The sequence below is a fragment of the Bos indicus genome, chromosome 18 (genome assembly GCF_029378745.1).
Source record: "Bos indicus isolate NIAB-ARS_2022 breed Sahiwal x Tharparkar chromosome 18, NIAB-ARS_B.indTharparkar_mat_pri_1.0, whole genome shotgun sequence".
NCBI classification, from domain to species: domain Eukaryota; kingdom Metazoa; phylum Chordata; class Mammalia; order Artiodactyla; family Bovidae; genus Bos; species Bos indicus.
Window position 1 is genome coordinate 5,174,657 of NC_091777.1, and position 19,492 is coordinate 5,194,148.

At 44.6% G+C, this 19,492-nt stretch overlaps 1 protein-coding gene across 1 annotated transcript in view; it reads right to left on the reverse strand.

The window, feature by feature from the left end:
• The window catches only part of ADAMTS18 (ADAM metallopeptidase with thrombospondin type 1 motif 18), a 147,112-nt gene that overhangs the window by 10,926 nt on the left and 116,694 nt on the right, over positions 1-19,492 (reverse strand). The window contains exons 18-21 of the mRNA XM_070771921.1: positions 11,516-11,657; positions 8,948-9,074; positions 5,119-5,323; positions 3,473-3,658 (exon numbers count right to left, since the gene is read on the reverse strand). Coding sequence (XP_070628022.1) covers positions 3,473-3,658; positions 5,119-5,323; positions 8,948-9,074; positions 11,516-11,657 — 660 coding nt within the window. The remainder of the gene's footprint in view (positions 1-3,472; positions 3,659-5,118; positions 5,324-8,947; positions 9,075-11,515; positions 11,658-19,492) is intronic.

Genomic DNA, 19,492 nt, shown 5'->3' on the forward strand with positions numbered 1-19,492 from the left:
CTGTTTCGTAAGTTCATTTGACTTTAGATTCCACATAGAAGGGATGTCACAGGATATTCTTCTCTGACTTACTCAGGACTACAGTCTCTCGGTTCATCCATGTGGCTGCAAATGCATTAGAGAAAACCTGTTTTTAAGTATTTTAAACAGTATAATGGAATACTGTACAGGGCCTTGATGAACTGCATAAAGCAGTAAGAAATGACATCAGCATAACCATCATCAATCATGAAGGCTGGGGATCAGATCAGGACGGCAGAGAGGCAGGACGTGGTGCTCCCCTTCTCCCCCGAGACGTCAAAACTAGAGTTATGTAGAGAACGAGTCTCACGGAGCATCTAGCAAACGCTGGCAAAAGACCTCAGACCTCCGAAAGGGTAAGAAAATCTGCACAAAACCAGGTGGGACAAAAGGGGGGGGAAAAAAGAGGAACTGGGCCAGGACCTGCTCCTGGGGAGGGCGCTGTGAAAGGGGAAAGCTTTCTGTACCCCGGTTCGCCCCACACCGGCAGGGAGGTCAACCAGGACCCAGGGGAGCTCTGAAGGGGGCCCAGCAAGCAGGGTGTAGAGGGCAGAGCGTAGAGAGACCTCCGGGTGCTGCCGGCCTCAGACGCTCCCCCACGGGGCTGAGGCTCGGCTCCCGAGGGCAGACCCGGGGGAGGACGGGGGCTGGTGATGGGCAGCCGGTAAGGGGACCGCAGCCAAGGGAGAATGGAAGAAGTGTGGCTCACCGCCACCTTACACCAGAGAGGCGAGGCACCACCGCGGGCAAGCGCGGAAGGGGGCGGGCTGCCGTCGGAGAGTCCTCCGCCCCTGTGTTCTCAGGCCCCAAAGTCCTAGGATCCCGCAAGGCTACCATTTCAAGTGGAAGGAGATAAAGAATTTCTCAGACAAGCAAAAAGCTAAAAGGATACTGCAATACTAACCCTCTCATAAAGGAAATTCTGAAAGGTCGACTCCAAACAGAAAAGCAGCAAGAAGATACAGGAAGAAAGAAATCACAAACGGAAAATAAATCCGCCTAAATTAGCCAGTACGCAGATCAAAAGGAAAAACTATCTGTGAGAGCAGCGACACATGCACGAGCAACAAAGGACACACAAGAAAATGGAAACAAAGGGACATCCAAATCATAACATGTGGGGAAGGAGAGGAAGAAGATGATTTTTTTTTTTTTTTGGAATGTGTTGGAGCCTATATGACTACCTGTCTAAAGCAAGCAGATATAGGGAGGGGTTAACATACTTGAAAAACAGGGCAACCACAAATCAAAACCATAGAATAATTCACAGAAACCAAAAAGAACACAAGCATAAACTAAAAGGAAATCATTAAACCACCAGAAGGAAAGGAAAGGAAAGGAACAAAGAAAGGATAAAGCAGATGTGGTCCATCTATATAATGGAATACCACCCAGCCATAAACAAGAATGAAATCATGCCATTGGGGGCAACATGGATGAACACAGAGATCACCCTACTAAGTGCAGTCAGTCAGAAAGACAGAAGCAACCACCATACAACATCATTCATGTGTGCAATCTAAAATGTGGCACAAAAGAATATCCACAAAGCAGAAACGGATTCACAGACACAGACCTGTGGTTGCAAAAGGAAGGGGGGGAGGAAGAGGGATGGATTGAGAGTTTGGGGTTCACAGATGCAACCTATTACATTTAGAATGGATGAACAAGGGCCTACTGTATACAGCACAGAAAACTAGACCAAATTCCTGGGATAATGGAGAAGAACACAGAAAAGAGTGTGTGTACGTGTTTATAGCCGAGTCACTTTGCTGTACAGCAGAACTTAGCACAACACTGTAAACCAACTATACTTCAATAAGAATAAATAAAGAAGGATAACACTGAGCTTCGCACTTGCAGCAGCGCTGTGAGGGAGCTGCAAGCATGTGCTCCACTGTGCAGACGAGGAAAGGGAGATTTAACTCGAGGTCGGATCTGTAGTCATCACTGAAGGCTGCCTGTGAGTGGGCTGCCTCTGACTCAAGCCCAGGCCTTTAGCCATTTGGTTATAACGTCTCAACGAAACTGAGAGAGGAGGGGAGAGACAGGCGCCCTGCTCTGCCCTTAACCACACAGAAGGGAAGGGCACTGATGGGAGAAACCAAAGCTGCCGGGACAGCAGCCCCTCCTCCCTGGACCCCCGCCCCTAGGCCCCACCAGTGATCTTTTCCTTCCTTGGCCACTGTCTTGCTCACTAGGCTGTGGACTCCGTAAGAGCAGAGACCTCGCCTTAGGGGTTACTGATGTGTACTTCCGGTTTGATCTCTGCTCAGGTTTCCTCTGCCTGAGAGCTCAAATGAGTGTCCCAAGTTGGGAGTCTAGGAGGCATCTTCAAGACTTCCTTCTCCCTGCCCAACAGATGCCTGAAGGTGCCCGCAGGCCTCTTTAAGAACTCTCAGAAAAGACAAACACTGTATATTAATGCATATATACGGAATAGAAAGGTGGTAATGACCATCCTACGTGCAGGGCAGCAAAGCAGACACAGACGTAAAGAACAGACTTCTGGACTCGGTGGGAGGAGGAGAGGGTGGATGATTTGAGAGAACAGCACTGAAACATGAATATTACCATATGTAAAAGATAACCAGTGCGAGTTTGACAGATGACGCAGGGCACCCAAAGCCGGTGCCGTGACAACCTGGAGGGGTCGGGTGGGCAGGGAGGCGGAAAGGGGTTTCAGGATGGAAGTGACACATGTAACCGATGGCAGATTCATATTGATGTATGGCAAAAACCATCACAATACTGTAATTATCCTTCAAAGAAGGAGAGAAAGAAAGCACTCTCCAGACCCTCCTTTCCTCCATCCCTGAAACATTTCATCTTTAGTTTGCATCCCTGCAATATCCATGCGGGCGCCTTTTCCCGGCTCTGGGCTTGGGATCCTCTCTCTCTGAAATGAAACCCTGATTGTTCCACTGCTTTATTTAAACTTTTAATTAGCTCCCCCAACGTTAACAGGATATATTTCTAGTCTGCCACCCCACACGATCACGATCTGTGCTTGATGAAGCTTCCACCTTCTACCCATCCCCATTCATTCCTCCTGTGTCATACTCCTCAGCTCTGCCCATATAGGGCGCACCCTCTGTCTGAACAGCCCCGACTCCATCTTTGCCGGATTCCTGCTCATCCCTCAGGCTCAGTATCCCTGGGAAATCTCTTCTGCCAAGCTTAAGCTCTCCGAGGCAATCACAGACCCCATCACAGCACTCCACTCGCCTTACCTGTATTTTTATACACAGGCTTTCTGCAGTTTGGTACCTCCACCGTCCATGCATCGCCTCATCACTGAGATGGGTGTTTTACAATCGGGATTTCACGGAGAAATCAGTGGGGAAGGATGAACAGTAAGTAGCTACCTGGTGTATATGTGCAAGCCTCCAGATGCTGGTGGATGAGCTGAGCATTTCAGAAACCCCCAGGAGTGCATCTGACCTCCTACCTCACTCCACGAAGAGATGAGCCACTGGAGCCGGCTGTTCTTGGGACAGCGTCCGAGCACGCAGCCCTCCTGCGAGTCCGGTCTCGGGGCGCCGGCGCATGCGCTCTCGGGCACGGCCTCTGCCACGGCAGCGCGTCTACACGTGACTTCACGCTTCCGCACTCCTCGCCCACAGGTCTTCGAACACTCGAGATTAAAAAGGAAAAAGCCATTAAATGCCAGTCTCCAGTGACCGTGTTGCAGGTGAATGCTTGGAAAAGCATTGATGCAGGGTTTACAAAGCTATTTTTAAGCACCAGGACCAAATGCCCAGTAAAATTCCTTGTAGTCAGCAGGAGAAATCTTTCCTCAATCCAGAGACTCTGAGTCCAGGTTAGATCTCCTTCAACAATCTGAACACTCAGGGGCTGCTGTGTTGTCCCAGGTCTGAACACATGTTTTAGTCTTCATGGAGAAGAAGAGAGGGTTTCTGTGCAGAGCACACGTAACAACCTGGAAAACGGCGCAAGGCCTATAACACAGTTTGTTGCTGTCACTGTGTCCCTCTCTGGCACAAAGCAGAGTCAGTTTGGGCATTTGGCTAAAGAGGATTTTCAGTGATTTGGAGAAGGGGAATCACAGAAGTATAATACGTCTGACAGCAATGGCCACAGACTATGGCACTCATAAAAATGGGTTGGGGGTGTCCAACTCTTGCCCTTCTGTCTGTCTTGTCTGTCTGTCTTGTCCTCTGCTATCTCTAGGCTGGGCACTGTGCTAACTCTCAGGGGAAATTAAGTCAACACTCATCAAATGTTTGGGAATAACTTTGCATGGCCAGCTAATGCTCTTCTATTCCTACCATCTTGACCTTCATAAGACCTGTGAAATAAGGAAGGCAGCAAATTATTCCCTGGTTTTCAGATTTGTGGTTCAAAAGTCTTCTAAGTGATCCCAACAGCTTTTGAACCACAGCTCTGAAAGCCAGGACAGAAATTATCTCATGGGGTGGTTAGAGGGTCATGTGATATAGGCTCTGGTATATACTTATGTGTAGCATCACGCAGAAGGCATTAAATGACTGTTTGTGGTTGCCTAAGTCTGATAATATCAGTGTCCTGTCTCCATCTCCCTTACAAATACGAAGGATGAGACTTCCCAGTGGTCCTCTTGCTATTACCCCATTTTTAAAGGGGAAGCGTCTGAGGGTCACGTGATGAGTCAGCCACCTGTCAAGTTGCGGAGATGAGCAAATATGTCTGACGTCAGACCATGGCTCCGCACCACGGAACATCATTCATTCATGGTGCTGACATCTAGGTGGTTAATTCTTATTCAATAGAATTCTTATTTATATTTGTGACTTTCTTTTTCCAGAATGGTAAAAATTTTCATCTGCTTCTGAAATGGGTTTCCAGGGCCATGGTCTCTAATGGCAGGTGGGTCCTTTACCACTAGCGCTGCCTATCCGGCTGCATGACCATCACCAAAAAGGCTAAAAATCACAAAAGATGCTAATTAAAATGCCCATTCACATGACTGTGTGATTCCCATGAAGGTATAAACAGCTGAGATCCTCTGAGGGGAAGCAGAGACACCACCTGTATTTTCGCCTCCCTCCTTTTTCCCGGGGAACGGGACTCACGACTCCAGTAATTCCCACTTACCTGAGACCAGGGCCCAGGGCTCCATTCCGGAGGGCAGGCATGGCTGTTGCAGGCTTGAACCTGAGTGGGTGTGCTCACCGGGCAGAGAGAGTGCAGGACCGCCTCCTCCTTCTGGAAGGGCTTCTTCTGGACGCACTGCACCTTCCGGCTCTGCTGGCCTCCCGCACACGACCTGCTGCAGGCGCTCCACTCGCCCGGCTTCCAGCTTTCAGGGAGAGATGGGATTACTTCCGGGGAAGCTAAGACTCTGCATCATCAATGCCAAAGCAGTTACTGTGAAAGATTAGCCACCTGCTGGAGGCCTTTGCTCCACTGCAGAACCAACAACCAATAACTGATTCTTCTTCTATAGATTTGCAAGCCTACACAGTCTGTTACCCCATAGTTCTGGGGAAAAATACATTCCTGCCATCTACAGGTGAAGAAATGTGTGCTGTTTGGAATTCTGAGTGATTCAGTCTAATTTCCTGGGATCTTAAACCCTGTGCCAGAGACTCTCCCAGGCTTTAGGGTTGGAAAAAATGAATGAAGCCAGGCTCTTCCCATGAAGTTGCCTGTGGAAGTGGTGGCTGTGTGAACACATCAAGGCAATACTCTCTGATCATTTCTATAATAGAAGTTAATACAAAGTAAATTAATGAGACTGTTGACACAAGATCAGTGAAGAAGGGAGAGGTGTGTGCGTGTGCGTTCACACATGCAAAAGAGAGACACATTGAGAGAGGGTCTCACGAAGAATGTTTCTAAATAGGCCGTTCCCCCAACCTCTTTTTCTGATTAGCCTTAAACTCTACAGTTGCATTGGAGGAATAACCTCAAGTTCCTTATTTTAAGATTTTGAGCTCACTTTTTTCACAGCTGTTGTATCTGAGACTTGGTGTACACTAAAGAGTAATCATCTGAAACCGTGAATCCTTTTCAACAACCACCTTGGATTAATTGAAATTGTCTGATTCGAAGGCCTAGCATTAAAAAGATCTACCAGATAAGATGGTGACACATTTCAAAGCAGCAGAGTCCAAAAACTGTTCACAAATGTTCCAAGTTTTATTTGAAAACATAAAACATCATGAAGACCAAATATGTTTTTGATATACCTCTGCGTTACTGCATTTGCCTAGTCCTGTGATTTTTGCTCTGGCTCCCCAACCCCCAAGCCCGAGTTGTGAGGTTAAACACCTTTCTGTTGGTCTAGAGAACTTGGAAAATCCCAAGGATGGCAGAGCCTTGTGGGCTGACGTCTATGGGGTTGCACAGAGTAGGACACGACTGAAGCGACTTAGCAGCAGCAGCAGCAGAGAACTTGCCTGGAGAAGGCAGTGGCACCCCACTCCAGTACTCTCGCCTGGAAAATCCCATGGACAGAGGAGCCTGGTGGGCTGCAGTCCATGGGGCCGCTAAGAGTCAGACATGACTAAGCGACTTCACTTTCACTTTTCCTTTCACACATTGGAGAAGGAAATGGCAACCCACTCCAGTGTTCTTGTCTGGAGAATCCCAGGGACAGGGGAGCCTGGTGGGCTGCCATCTATGGGGTCGCACAGAGTCGGACACAACTGAAGTGACTTAGCAGCAGCAGCAGCAGAGAACTTGCCATACAAGTTCTAGGATTACAGGTATTCTAAAACATTGCATAATCCATGTTATCTAATTCAGTGAAAGAAAGATGATAGCAAATGGTTCCTTATATTTGTACAACACTTTATCTTCCAGTAAGAGGCAAAGAAAAGATATCTATGATCATGAAAGTATGGGTTTTAACATTTGCCCATACGGGTGGCATTTTTGTCTGCCAGATTCAAGTTTCTTTTCTTACATGGCAAATATGATAAATTTGGAAAAGTACTAGAAAGAGCATAACAAACTTTTTTTGTGACACGCTTGGTTCTCCACACGCGGGCCCCAGGCTCACTCTCCATTTCAGGATCTTAGTTTCCCCAACCAGGGATCAAACTGTGATGCCTCCTGCCATGGAAGCATGGAGTCCTGACCGCTGGACCACCAGGGGAGCCCCCTTACTGCTTTTCTCATGTGTCGTTCTTACAGCACGTGTCTCACGGCATCTCAGTTATTTGTTTGCACATCCACCTCTTCCCTTAGATGGTGGGTTCACTGATGGCAGCAACTACTAATTACTCATCTTCCAGTCCTGAACTGAGGACCTGGCATGCTCTCAGGGCATAGCACATGGTTGTTACAGGGAAAATAATGGGCTTAGATCAGATGAACGCCTCTGTCCTTAGAATTCTAATGGTCTAAGGCCTGATACCTAGTATATCCCTGCTGAAGAACAGTCCCTAAAAGATCCCATTACTCGACAGGAAATACTGTGATAAGTAAGAGGTGTCAAAAAGGGAAACAGCGAAAGAGCCCGTCCACTCCACCACTCCAGCTCTGTAGTCATTGCAGGGGAAGCTTTGCTTTCAAATAGCCAGAGAACCTTGTCACTGCACAGAATACTGTTTCTGTTAATACATGGGGTCATCAGGAAAGTTCTAGGAGGTAAGCATTACCGATGCTGTCTCCCTCTTCATGGATGTACATATGAACGGGGTCCCTGTCTTTCCTTGGGCTTCCCTTGTGGCTCAGCTGATAAAGAATCTGCCTGCAATGTGGGAGACCTGGGTTCGATCCCTGGGTTGGGAAGATCCCCTGGAGAAGGGAACAGCTACCCACTCCAGTATCCTGGCCTGGAGAATTCCATGGACTGTGTAGTCCATGGGGTTGGTCAACAATGGTGGAAAGGAGGCTTTAAATAAGAAGACAGCAGCTTGCCATTCAAGTGTTTTGACAATCCCTACATGTACATAAACATATACAAACCCATCTAAAGGACAGATTATTCCACAAGGGTCGATAACACTGGTTATTAGGGCCACTGGATATGTTTAGAGCCAGACATTTCTTGGCAAGAGAGATAAATCCACAGAAGCCCCTCAAATTTCTTCTTTTTGTGTTCAGGATAGAGCTAGTTCCAAATTCTAAGAGAAAACCCAAGTTGACAGTTGGGTGTAGGGGATCGGTGGGTAGCTGAAGCCCCAAACAATTATGACATACACTCTTGACAAGGAAAAATAGATTACACAATATAACTTCATCACCACAAAGCAAACACTGCTTATTAAGATGATCAGGGAGATCAGGGAGTGCAGCTCTGCTTCTGAAGAAACTCTGTCAACTCTATATAAATACATTTGGCAGAAGGTAACTCAAACCAGAAGAGACTCCATTTGCCTTGGGAACATTACTTAAAATTAGTGTTCAAACAATAGCGTGGCTAAAATCAATCCCGCTGCAAACCCACTGAGATCCCCACAGAGTGTCCTCATCAAAAACGGGGTTACCACTCGGGCTGCAGTCCTGCCTTTTGACTTTATGTCTTGCTACTGTGTAATTTGCATGTGAGGTTTCACGGGTTGCACAGTAATACGATTTTTAAATTCTTGGATGACTCTATAAAAGTTGAGTGCACAACCGCAGGGAAATTTAGGTTTCTGTGTTATTTAAATATCTGTTTGATTTAGTTCAGAGAAGAGGGGTCTCTAAAGGTTAAAAAAAGATGCCTTTATGCCTTTTTTTTTTTAACCCCAGGATTACACTGGCATAGACAGGGTCTGAACATCTAAAGTAAATTTGTGTTTTTCAAGTTACATATTTTAATGCCAAATACCATCTCTTTCTTCTATTGACTTTTAGAGGGTGAGGGTTATACTTTCTATCTTTGAATCACTTTTGATCAGAGGCATTGACAGTGGCTTCAATCATCTCATATCAACAATAAAGTACCCAAGTACAAGTGCAACCAGAGAGACAGTCCCAGATGACTTACTAGGCAGGGCAGGAGAAGGCATTGCACATTTTGGGTTCAGTTGCTGGCCTGGCTCTTGCATTGCAGAACGAGGAATTGACTTGAGTGTTCTGATCTCGTAAGCAAACGGCCTTGACACTTATGTAACCTAATAAGACATCAAAAGTTACCAAGTGAAAACTACAGATAACCAATGCCATTTAGTTTCCAAGTTTAGCTTCCCATGTACCAGGGTTCTGATATTTTACTGAAGACAGAATCCAAATAGTGTGTGAAAACACTTTAAAAACATCTACAATACATGTGAATCCCACTTCTATCTCCACCTCCCCTGAGATAACTGCTTCCATAGTTTAATATTTTTAACATGCAGCTTCTTGGTATTCGAGACCACCATGGATTCTAGAATCATACAGTGATAAAAACGACCTTTTGAAAACAGGGCCGCTGTAAAGGGAAATGTCTCACAAGCTTTAATTTACATTGCACATATCTAATGAAAAAATGGTCTTCAAAGAACAGTCACGGGGGAATTAATTGTGGAAACTCTAAGATTCTGCGTTTTCATGAGGCAACTTTTATTTCCATAAGACTGTGGAGCATATATAAATGGAAACTTGCACTCACCGACCATGTATTCAAACCTGTTCACACAACTCTGTTTTTTGTTTCTGTCTGTTAACCCTACTGCCTGGCTTTCAATGTTCATTTTTGGACCTCTCATCGGAGATGTACAGTTTTCTGTGAATAACTGTATTTGACAGCTCCCCGTATAGGAAGCCTGCCTCCTCTTTTAATTGTTTTTATTCACATGGACTTTTCCTTAAAATGGAATCTGAGCATCAATGAAAAGTCACCCCTGCTAGAATGATTAGGTTGAAGTGGGTTTATATTCAGGGAAAGGAAAGTGAAGTCGCTCATCGTGTCCAACTCTTTGCAACGCTATGGACTGTAACCTACCAGGCTCCTCTGTCCAAGGGATTTTCCAGGCAAGAGCACTGGAGTGGGTTGCCATTTCCTTCTCCATTATGTTCAGGAGGAACTGATCAAAACATCAGGACTCTCTACAGTTAAGAGTTTGCTTCTGGATAATGTATTCATTTGGACTCCTCTTATGCCTCAGACCCACCATGGTCTGTGAGTCACAGGAAGGGGATGCTAATTCAAGGCAAGGCAGAACCCCACAGTGCATCTGCCCAACGTCATCCCTTTGATTGTCTTTATTCCCTGTAAGTGGAAAATGGACTCTCTCTCCTTTCCAAGAAAGTCTGCATTCCCTGGATACCAAAAAATTACTGAAAATGATCTTAAAGACCATTCAATGTATGAACAACCGATTACACTCAAACACTACATCAAAAAGAGCATAAAGATATGGCTATAGCATGGTTTCTGTTCCTTATAAAAAGATCAAATGATATGTGTGGCATGTGTCTGAGTATGTTAAAACACATGCATTTTTTATGTTTGCTTGAGGAAAAGAATAGAATGATACAGACCAAAGTATTAACATTGGCTACTGCTGATTAAAGGATTATGGGAGATTATTTTCTTCTTTATAGCATATTGCTTTTAAAATGTGTATTAATAAAAGTATATAATAATTAAAATATTAATCATTTATATTAAACATATTTATATAATATGCATATGAGATATATATTTATATTAAAATTATTCTATCTTTTTTAAAAAAGAAGTAATCCTCCTACTTTGTTAACTAGCACGGGCAGCCAAAGCCCAGGCCTCAGAGACATAAGAATTTCTTCATTTTCTCTATTTCTGCTGTCTCTGGTCCCAAGATGCCCCATTTCGCCCAGTGGAAAGGACACAGTAGGAAGCCCTGCTGTCACCAGGCACTCTGAGCATGAGGAAGTGAGAGACCAACCTTCACGCTTTGGTTTCATGTCATGGACGTATTTACGGACTTTCAGCCTTCTTCCCAAAGGGGCAAGTGCAACAAAGACTGACTTACCAACAAATATGTGATATTCTTAGGTCTAAATAAAATGCCTCCCTTCTACTCACTGAGGGGATGGCTGTGACTCTTCCTTCCTTACGAGGGTTATTTCTCAGATTGAATCCACTTGCCTGCAGAGATTCTGCTGACATCACCCCTGGGGGGATAGACTACCCCTCCTTCACGTGTTAGCTCGCAGCCTTAAGCCCGTCTGGCGTGTGTTTTCACTGTCTATCGCTTACCTTCTCTAACTCCCCCTGGAAAGTTAACAACAGAAAAGCCAGGACAGAAAGAAAGAAAGCTCTCGGCAGACATATCAACCCATCAATCCTCATATTTATAATAAAGGGACACGTGTTTATATTTTTCCCCCCTGGAAGTTTCAGATGCATCACTTTCAAGTCCTGGTTGTAGTTGACTTGAGATTTGCTTGAGCTGGTTCCTTTCTATTAATACATAGGAAAATCCCCAAAGAGTACAAATAATATTTGATTTTTTCCCTCTAAATAGTGACAGTTCTCATAAAGATAGTTCTTTTGTTGCGTATTTCAACCAGACAATTGAAAGAGGTCTGGAGTGGGAGAACCTGTTTTAAGAAAAGACATGGAAGACAGAATTGGGAAACCTACCTCCCCCACAGGAGACGGAGCAATCTGTCTGCACTGTGCTCCAGGCGTAGCTGTGTCTTTTTGAGGCTGGCAGAGTTCCATTCGTGACCTTGGGAAGTGCATACTTCCAAGCTATTCCTGGGTTTTTGCCTTGCATGAGAATCTGGACAGTATAAGATACAAATCAGAGATCAAGACGCAGGTCAGATCCTGGAATTCCAGAAACCTCACTGAACATTTTAAAGCTATTTATACAACATTTTGGAATCAAGAGTGCTGGGAGAAATATCAATAATGTCAGATATGCCGATGACACCACCCTTAGGGCAGAAAGTGAAGAAGAACTAAAGAGCCTCTTCATGAAAGTGAAAGAGGAGAGTGAAAAAGTTGGCTTAAAACTCAACATTCAGGAAACCAAGATCATGACATCTTGTCCCATCACTTCATGGCAAATAGATGGGGAAACAATGGAAACAGTGAGAGACTTTATTTTCTTGGGCTCCAAAATCACTGCAGATGGTGACTAACAGCCATGAAATGAAAAGATGCTTGCTCCTTGGAAGAAAAGTTATGACCAACCTAGACAGCATATTAAAAAGCAGAGACATTACTTTGCCAACAAAGGTCTGTCTAGTCAAAGCCATGGTTTTTCCAGTAGTCATGTATGGATGTGAGAGTTGGACAATAAAGAAAGCTGAATGCCGAATAATTGATGGTTTTGAACTGTGGTGTTGGAGAAGACTCTTGAGAGTCTCTTGGACTGTAAGGAGATCCAATCAGTCCATCCTATGGGAAATCAGTCCTGAATAGTCATTGGAAGGACTGATGCTGAAGCTGAAACTCCGATGATTTGACCACCTGATGCAAAGAACTGACTCCCTGGAAAAGACCCTGATGCTGGGAATGATTGAAGGTGGGAGGAGAAGGGGACGACAGAGGATGAGATGGTTGGATGGCATCACCGCCTCGATGGACATGAGTTTGAGTAAGCTCCGGGAGTTGATGGTGGACAGGGAGGCCTGGAGTGCTGCAGTCCATGGGGTCGCAGAGTTGGACACGACTGAGAGACTGCACTGAATGACATTTTGATCCCAGAGCTGGTTCATGTCATTGTTCCCAAGTACATTTTATGTTGACTGGAAGTCTGCCCATGACACTTTAAATGTGTAGCTCCAGACAGTCAAAGCTGTGATGTGGAAAGCTAGTAGGGGACAAGGACATTTGCTATAAGCCCATGACCCTCAATTCTGGGTAAAACCAATTAAGAAAGCAAGAAAATAGATCTTTACATTATGTTGAAGGGAGGCCAAACTATAAAGTGTTAACCCTCACATTAAACTTGAAAGCCTAGCATGGTTCTCACACACACTGGTGCCCCACAAATAATGAAAGTGTTTTTCATTCAGTCACGTCTGACTCTTTGCGACCCCATGGACTGTAAGCCCACCAGGCTCCTTTGTCCATGGGGTTTTCCAGGCAAGAATACTAGAGTGTGTAACCAACCCTTTCTCCAGGGTATCTTCCCGGCCCAAGGATCAAACCTGGGTTTCCTGCACTGCAGCTAGATTATCATCTGAGCCACCAGGGGTTGAAACTCAATCTACATATATAAGTTTTTAGGATTGATTCTGGCCCACAACTTATAACCTGTCTCCAGGATGCCAGCAGGTGTTAGGCACAAAAGAAGCACACATAAAACCTAAGAATAAACACCCCACTTAGAATCACCTATCACTAACTCCAGAATCCAAGCAGATGGCCAATAGGACTTCCAAAGAGAATTTGCCCAAGAGTCTATGTCTGTTAACTGTACTGGGATGAGCAGATAAGACAAAAAGAAACATGATCAGAAGTAGGGGTTGGTACTGGAATGGATTTGACCTCAAAGGGGCAAGGACCCTGGATAAATCTGACCCTAACAGGTGTGGCCACTAAAAGAGCCATCATTTATAGGCACTTTGCGGATGTCAGACACTCTGTTGGGCTTTTGCACTGCATTATCTTAAAAGAGTCCTCTAACAACTCTGCTGCTGCTGCTAAGTCGCTTCAGTCATGTCCAACTCTGTGTGACCCCATAGACGGCAGCCCACCAGGCTCCCCCGTCCCTGGGATTCTCCAGGCAAGAACACTGGAGAGGGTTGCCATTTCCTTCTCCAGTGCATGACTCTTAGCGACCCCATAGACTCCTCTGTCCATGGGATTTTCCAGGCAAGAGTACTAGAATGGGGTGCCATTGCCTTCTCCAACTCTAGAATGTAGCTAATTTTTCACAGAAAAAAAAAAAAAACCTGAGAAGAAAGAAGTTGTGCAAGATCACACAGGTGACTGGTAAATGAGTTTAAAATAGAACTTAGACACTCCAACAAACTGTGCCTAAAGAATGCAAGATATCATCTTGTTTTGTATTTACTTTTCATTGAAGTATAGTTGAGTTACAATGTTGTATTCATTTCAGATGTACAGAAAAGTGATTTAGCCATACACATACAATACACACACACATATATATATCTATAACTCTCTCTGTCTATATATATATATATATATATATATATTCTTTTTCAGATTCTTTTCCATTATAGGTTATTATAAGATAATGCAGTTTCTGGTGCCATAAGTAGGTCCTTGTTGTTTATTTTATATATAGTAGTGTCTATGTATTAATCCCAAACTCCCAACTTATCCCTCCCCCCTTTCCCCTTTGGTAACCATAAATTTGTTCTCTGTGTCTGGAGATCACTTTCTTTTTGGTGTGGGCAAACACGTTATTGGCCTCCTTTGCTGATCCTCTCTTTTCCTAACTATGTCTCTTTTTTCCTTCAAATTCAAAGCATGGGTAAAAATAGCTGGTTCTCTCCATCCCATGAGTCTTGCGGAAAATCTGTTACCACCAGAGCTGGGCATTCATGCCCCCAAAGCAAAGCAGATTTCCAGTTAAAAATAGGAACCCCTGGCTCTATCTCTGTCTGGTGGGACCCCACCTCAATTAAAGCTGGGTGGGTGGCCACAGTTCAAGGACCTCCATCGTGCCAGACCACTCCTTGGGCTGCTATGAAATGGCTTCCACTCTACTATCAGCTTAAATGTCTCCAGAAGTATCATGGCTTACTCTGAAGATTCCATGGTGTAGTCATCCTTTGTCAGCTAACAAAACAAAATCTTGGTGCCTCCCAGAAAAAAACCAAACTGTTAACAGACGGGTCTTTGTTTCCCTCACCCCCATCCAAAGCAGAAACCAAACAAAACACAACAGGCAGAACCATTAAAATTGACAAATGCCAAATTCTCATTAGTCACCAAGGAAAACCTTCTCAGAATCAAGGTCTTAGGAGGATGCCAGCAGGTGTTAGGCATAAAAGAAGCACACATAAAACCTTAGAATAAATACCCCACTTAGAATCACCTATTACTAACACCAGAATCCAATACAGTGGAGTTGCGTCACACACGCATCTCAGACAGACATTTCAAGTCCAGGTGCTCTGGGTAAAGAAATCCGCTCACTTATCTCCACTTTCTAGGACCACCAATTCCCTGCTGCATTCAAACTGGTTCCTGGCTTCCACTCCCATAGGGAAAAGGATCCCCAATAGAAATGCAAAGAAAATGAAAAATAACAAATGTATTACTATTACAGTTTTACAGCCAATGGCCTATAGGACATACAGTTTATATTTGTTGGTGGGATGTGTTAATGCATTCATTGAATGCACAAGTGAATATGACTCTCAACTTTAAAAAAAAAATCAGGGACTTCCCTGGTGGTCCAGTGGTTAAGAATCTGCCTTGCAATACAAGGAACACAGGTTCGATTCCTGGTTGGGGAACTAAAATCCCGCATGCCTTGGAGCAACTTGGTCCTGGCGCTACAGCTACTAAAGCCCACACATCACAACTAGAGTCCATGTGCCGCATGAAAGGTCCCGGGTGCCACAGCCAAGACCCGAGACAGCCAAAAAAACCCAAATCCAGTGGCTCACAGCATCATTATAATGTCTCTGCATCTGGAAGGTCGGGCTTCTCAGGCGTAGTGGTGAAGAATCTGCCTGCCAAGCAGGAGACTCAGGTTCCATCTCTTCTTTGGGAAGATCCTCTCCTAGAAAAGGAAATGGCAATCCACTCCATCCCATGGACAGGAGAGCCTGGTGGGCTACAGTCCATAGCGTTGCAAAGAGTCAGACATGACCGAGCGACTAAACAATAATCTGGAAGGTCACAGGAGAACTGTGTGTGTAATCATGTAGGCTAAAAGACAATATTTGTATAAACCCGCAGAAAGCTGACTGTAGAATTTATTTTAACATCAGCTCATAAAGGCTTCTTAAAGAAAGTAATTATTTAAACAAATAAATGCCAAGATTAAATACATAAAAGATGAGTATTTGCCAATCACATTATTTGCTTCTCAACGATAGTTAAAGCATTCTCTGCCCTTTTCTTTATCCTGTATGAGGATCAAAGTAACCAAGAAATGCTGGAGAGGGTGTGGAGAAAAGGGAACCCTCTTACACTGTTGGTGGGAATGCAAACTAGTACAGCCACTATGGAGAACAGTGTGGAGATTCCTTAAAAAACTGGAAATAGAACTGCCTTATGATCCAGCAATCCCACTGCTGGGCATACACACTGAGAAAACCAGAAGGGAAAGAGACACGTGTACCCCAATGTTCATCGCAGCACTGTTTATAATAGCCAAGACATGGAAGCAACCTAGATGTCCATCAGCAGATGAATGGATAAGAAAGCAGTGGTACATATACACAATGGAGTATTACTCAGCCATTAAAAAGAATACATTTGAATCAGTTCTAATGAGGTGGATGAAACTGGAGCCTATTATACAGAGTGAAGTAAGCCAGAAGGAAAAACATAAATACAGTATACTAACGCATATATATGGAATTTAGAAAGATGGTAACAATAACCCGGTGTACGAGACAGCAAAAGAGACACTGATGTATAGAACAGTCTTATGGACTCTGTGGGAGAGGGAGAGGGTGGGAAGATTTGGGAGAATGGCAATGAAACATGTAAAATATCATGTAGGAAACGAGTTGCCAGTCCAGATTCGATGCATGATGCTGGATGCTTGGGGCTGGTGCACTGGGACGGCCCAGAGGGATGGTATGGGGAGGGAGGAGGGAGGAGGGTTCGGGATGGGGAACACATGTATACCTGTGGTGGATTCATTTTGATATTTGGCAAAACTAATACAATTATGTAAAGTTTAAAAATAAAATAAAATTAGAGGAAAAAAAAAAGAAAAAAAAAAAAAAAAGAAAAAAAAAAAAAAAAAAAAAAATAAATAAAATTCAATTGTTTAAAAAAAAAAAAAAAAAAAAAAGAATGAAATACACAGCAGCCATCTTATCTTTTACCGTCTTATGCCTGTACTAGCCAATCCTTTAGAAACAGACTGTCTGGCTAAAACAATCTCTGTGAGTCTGTCCTTCACCCCATTCTAAAAAAAGACTAGACTTTGTTTTTAAAAAGTCAATTCCACCCTCAGGAATGGCTACATAATTTGTGTGTGTGTATGGTGGGGGGCGTGTGCCCAGGGCAAAATGGAAATGAAAGGCCCCTTGTTTAAAAAAGTGATTAAGGATTTCAAGTTGGTGACAACAGAGCATTAAACCAATCACAGGGCACTTCTGAGCCCAAGGTCCCAGTGACTGCGGAGTCCACATCCACGAAGCCACCTCAGCCCGACCTTAAGGCCGAGGTTTTCTCATCTGCATCAGTTTAAGACACAATTAAAAAGGTTCCAAGTTCTAAATGGCCCCGTGGTCTAATGCCGGCTTTGACCACTCTTCTCAGATGGAGAATGAATTTGGCAGGTCTGTCTACACCTGAGTGACCACGACCATCGCCTTGACCGCAGACAGCCTGTCCCACCCAAAGCTCTGCAGCAAGGGGACCTCAGGACGACGTGCAATAACCACACAGCCCAGATTCTAGGCGCCTCTGAAACAACACGTCATCTGGAATTGCTCATCCGCGTCACTGACATCTATTTTAAAATATTTTCAGCAGTCCTGTCAAGCGCCGTCAGTAACTTTCTTCAGCAGTACTGGAGAACACGGAGACCCCCCAGGTCCTGTGGACGCCACTCCCCAGCACCGCCGCCCCCCACACTGGCGGCCTCACAGCACACCATCCCAACGTGGCCCAGAGAACTGTGTGGCCCGGCTGTGAAGTGCACACATTCGGAAAGATCGCCAGCAATTCAGTCTACTTAACTGGACTCAGGCCACAGAATTTTTCAGCCAACTGGCATTGAGTCTCTTAATTTACAGCTGGCAAGCAACCTCCTTAAATGCTTCCAGGTCCACAGTAGAACTGTTTAATGTCTACCTTGAACACACAAACCACCTGACTTCAGACACAACACTCCGGCAGCTCTGACCACGGGGTGCGGAGTGATAAAATTTACAGCTTAAGCTGGAAAACCACAGACGGGGCTGGACTCGACCAGTTCCCCTCCAAAGGAGGGCATGCAGGTTCTGTTTGGGGTGCATACAGGTTAAAATAAAGGACACACTGAGTAATCTCGGGTAAATGGCTTGCTTTCACTCCCACTTTTAATTTTTAACATGCAAACTATAAAATGCCGTCAACCAGCTTCATCTCTGTTTCATCATTGAAGGCCTATGTTTTTCTTTTAAAGAAGTTGTCCTAATCCCATGAAATTAAAAGATGCTTGCTCCTTGGAAGAAAACCTGTGACAAACCTAGACAGCATATTAAAAAGCAGAGACATCACTTTGCTGACAAAGGTCCATCTAGTCAAAGCTATGGTTTTTCCAGTAGTCATGTATGGATGTGAGAGTTGGACCATAAAGAAGGCTGAGTGCCAAAGAATTGATGCTTTCAAACCATGGTGCTGGAGAAGATTCTTGAGAGTCCCTTGGACTACAAGGAGATCCAACCAGTCAATTCTAAAGGAGATCAGTCCTGAATATTCATTGGAAGGACTAATGCTGAAGCTGAAGCTCCATTACTTTGGCCAGCTGATGGAAAGAGCTGACTCACTGGAAAAGACCCCGACGCTGGGAAAGATCGAGGGCAGGAGGAGAAGGGGATGACAGAGGATGAGATGGTTTGATGGCATCACCAACTTGATGGACATGAGTTTGAGAAAACTCCAGGAGATAGTGAAACTCCTGTTGTGCTACAGTCTATGGGGTCGCAAAGAGTTGGACATGACTTAGTGACTGAACAACAAACCCTCCCGTGGAAACTAAAGAGTTATAATTAGGTTCTAAAGACCAGCTTTTTATTTAGTGCAGGCTTGGAAGCTTATTTCTCATCTTCAATAATGTAATAATGCACCTGATAGCTTTAAAAAATAATAATAGCCATACTATGGTGTTTATGCCAGGTAAAGCATTGTACAGCATTATCTCTTTTACAGTTAATAATGACACCATGAGGAAGGCACAGTGCTATTAATACCCTAGTCTTGTAGATGAACACAGCTAGTAAGTAGAAAGTGGAAAAGGCAATGGCAACCCACTCCAGTACTCTTGCCTGGAAAATCCCATGGATGGAGGAGCCTGGTAGGCTGCAGTCCATGGGGTCGCTAGAGGTTGGACGCGACTGAAGCGACTTAGCAGCAGCAGCAGCAAGTAGCAACACGGGGAACTCAAGTTTCTGATACTGCATGACTCGCAAACTTGACCTCTTAACTCTCAAGACACTGCACCTCCAGCTCTGAAATGTCATGTCTAGGATTCTAATTTAAAATTCTCAAGACTGAAGGAACACTGAAAAGATATTGTCACTGGGATCCAATAACATGCTCTAACATATACATTTCGCTATCGGGTTCCAACCTGAAAATGTCCCTTCTTGAACATGCTGCTGCTGCTGCTGCTAAGTCACTTCAGTCGTGTCTGACTCTGTACGACCCCATGACGGCAGCCCATCAGGCTCCCCCGTCCCTGGGATTCTCCAGGCAAGAACATTGGAGTGGGTTGCCATTTCCTTCTCCAATGCA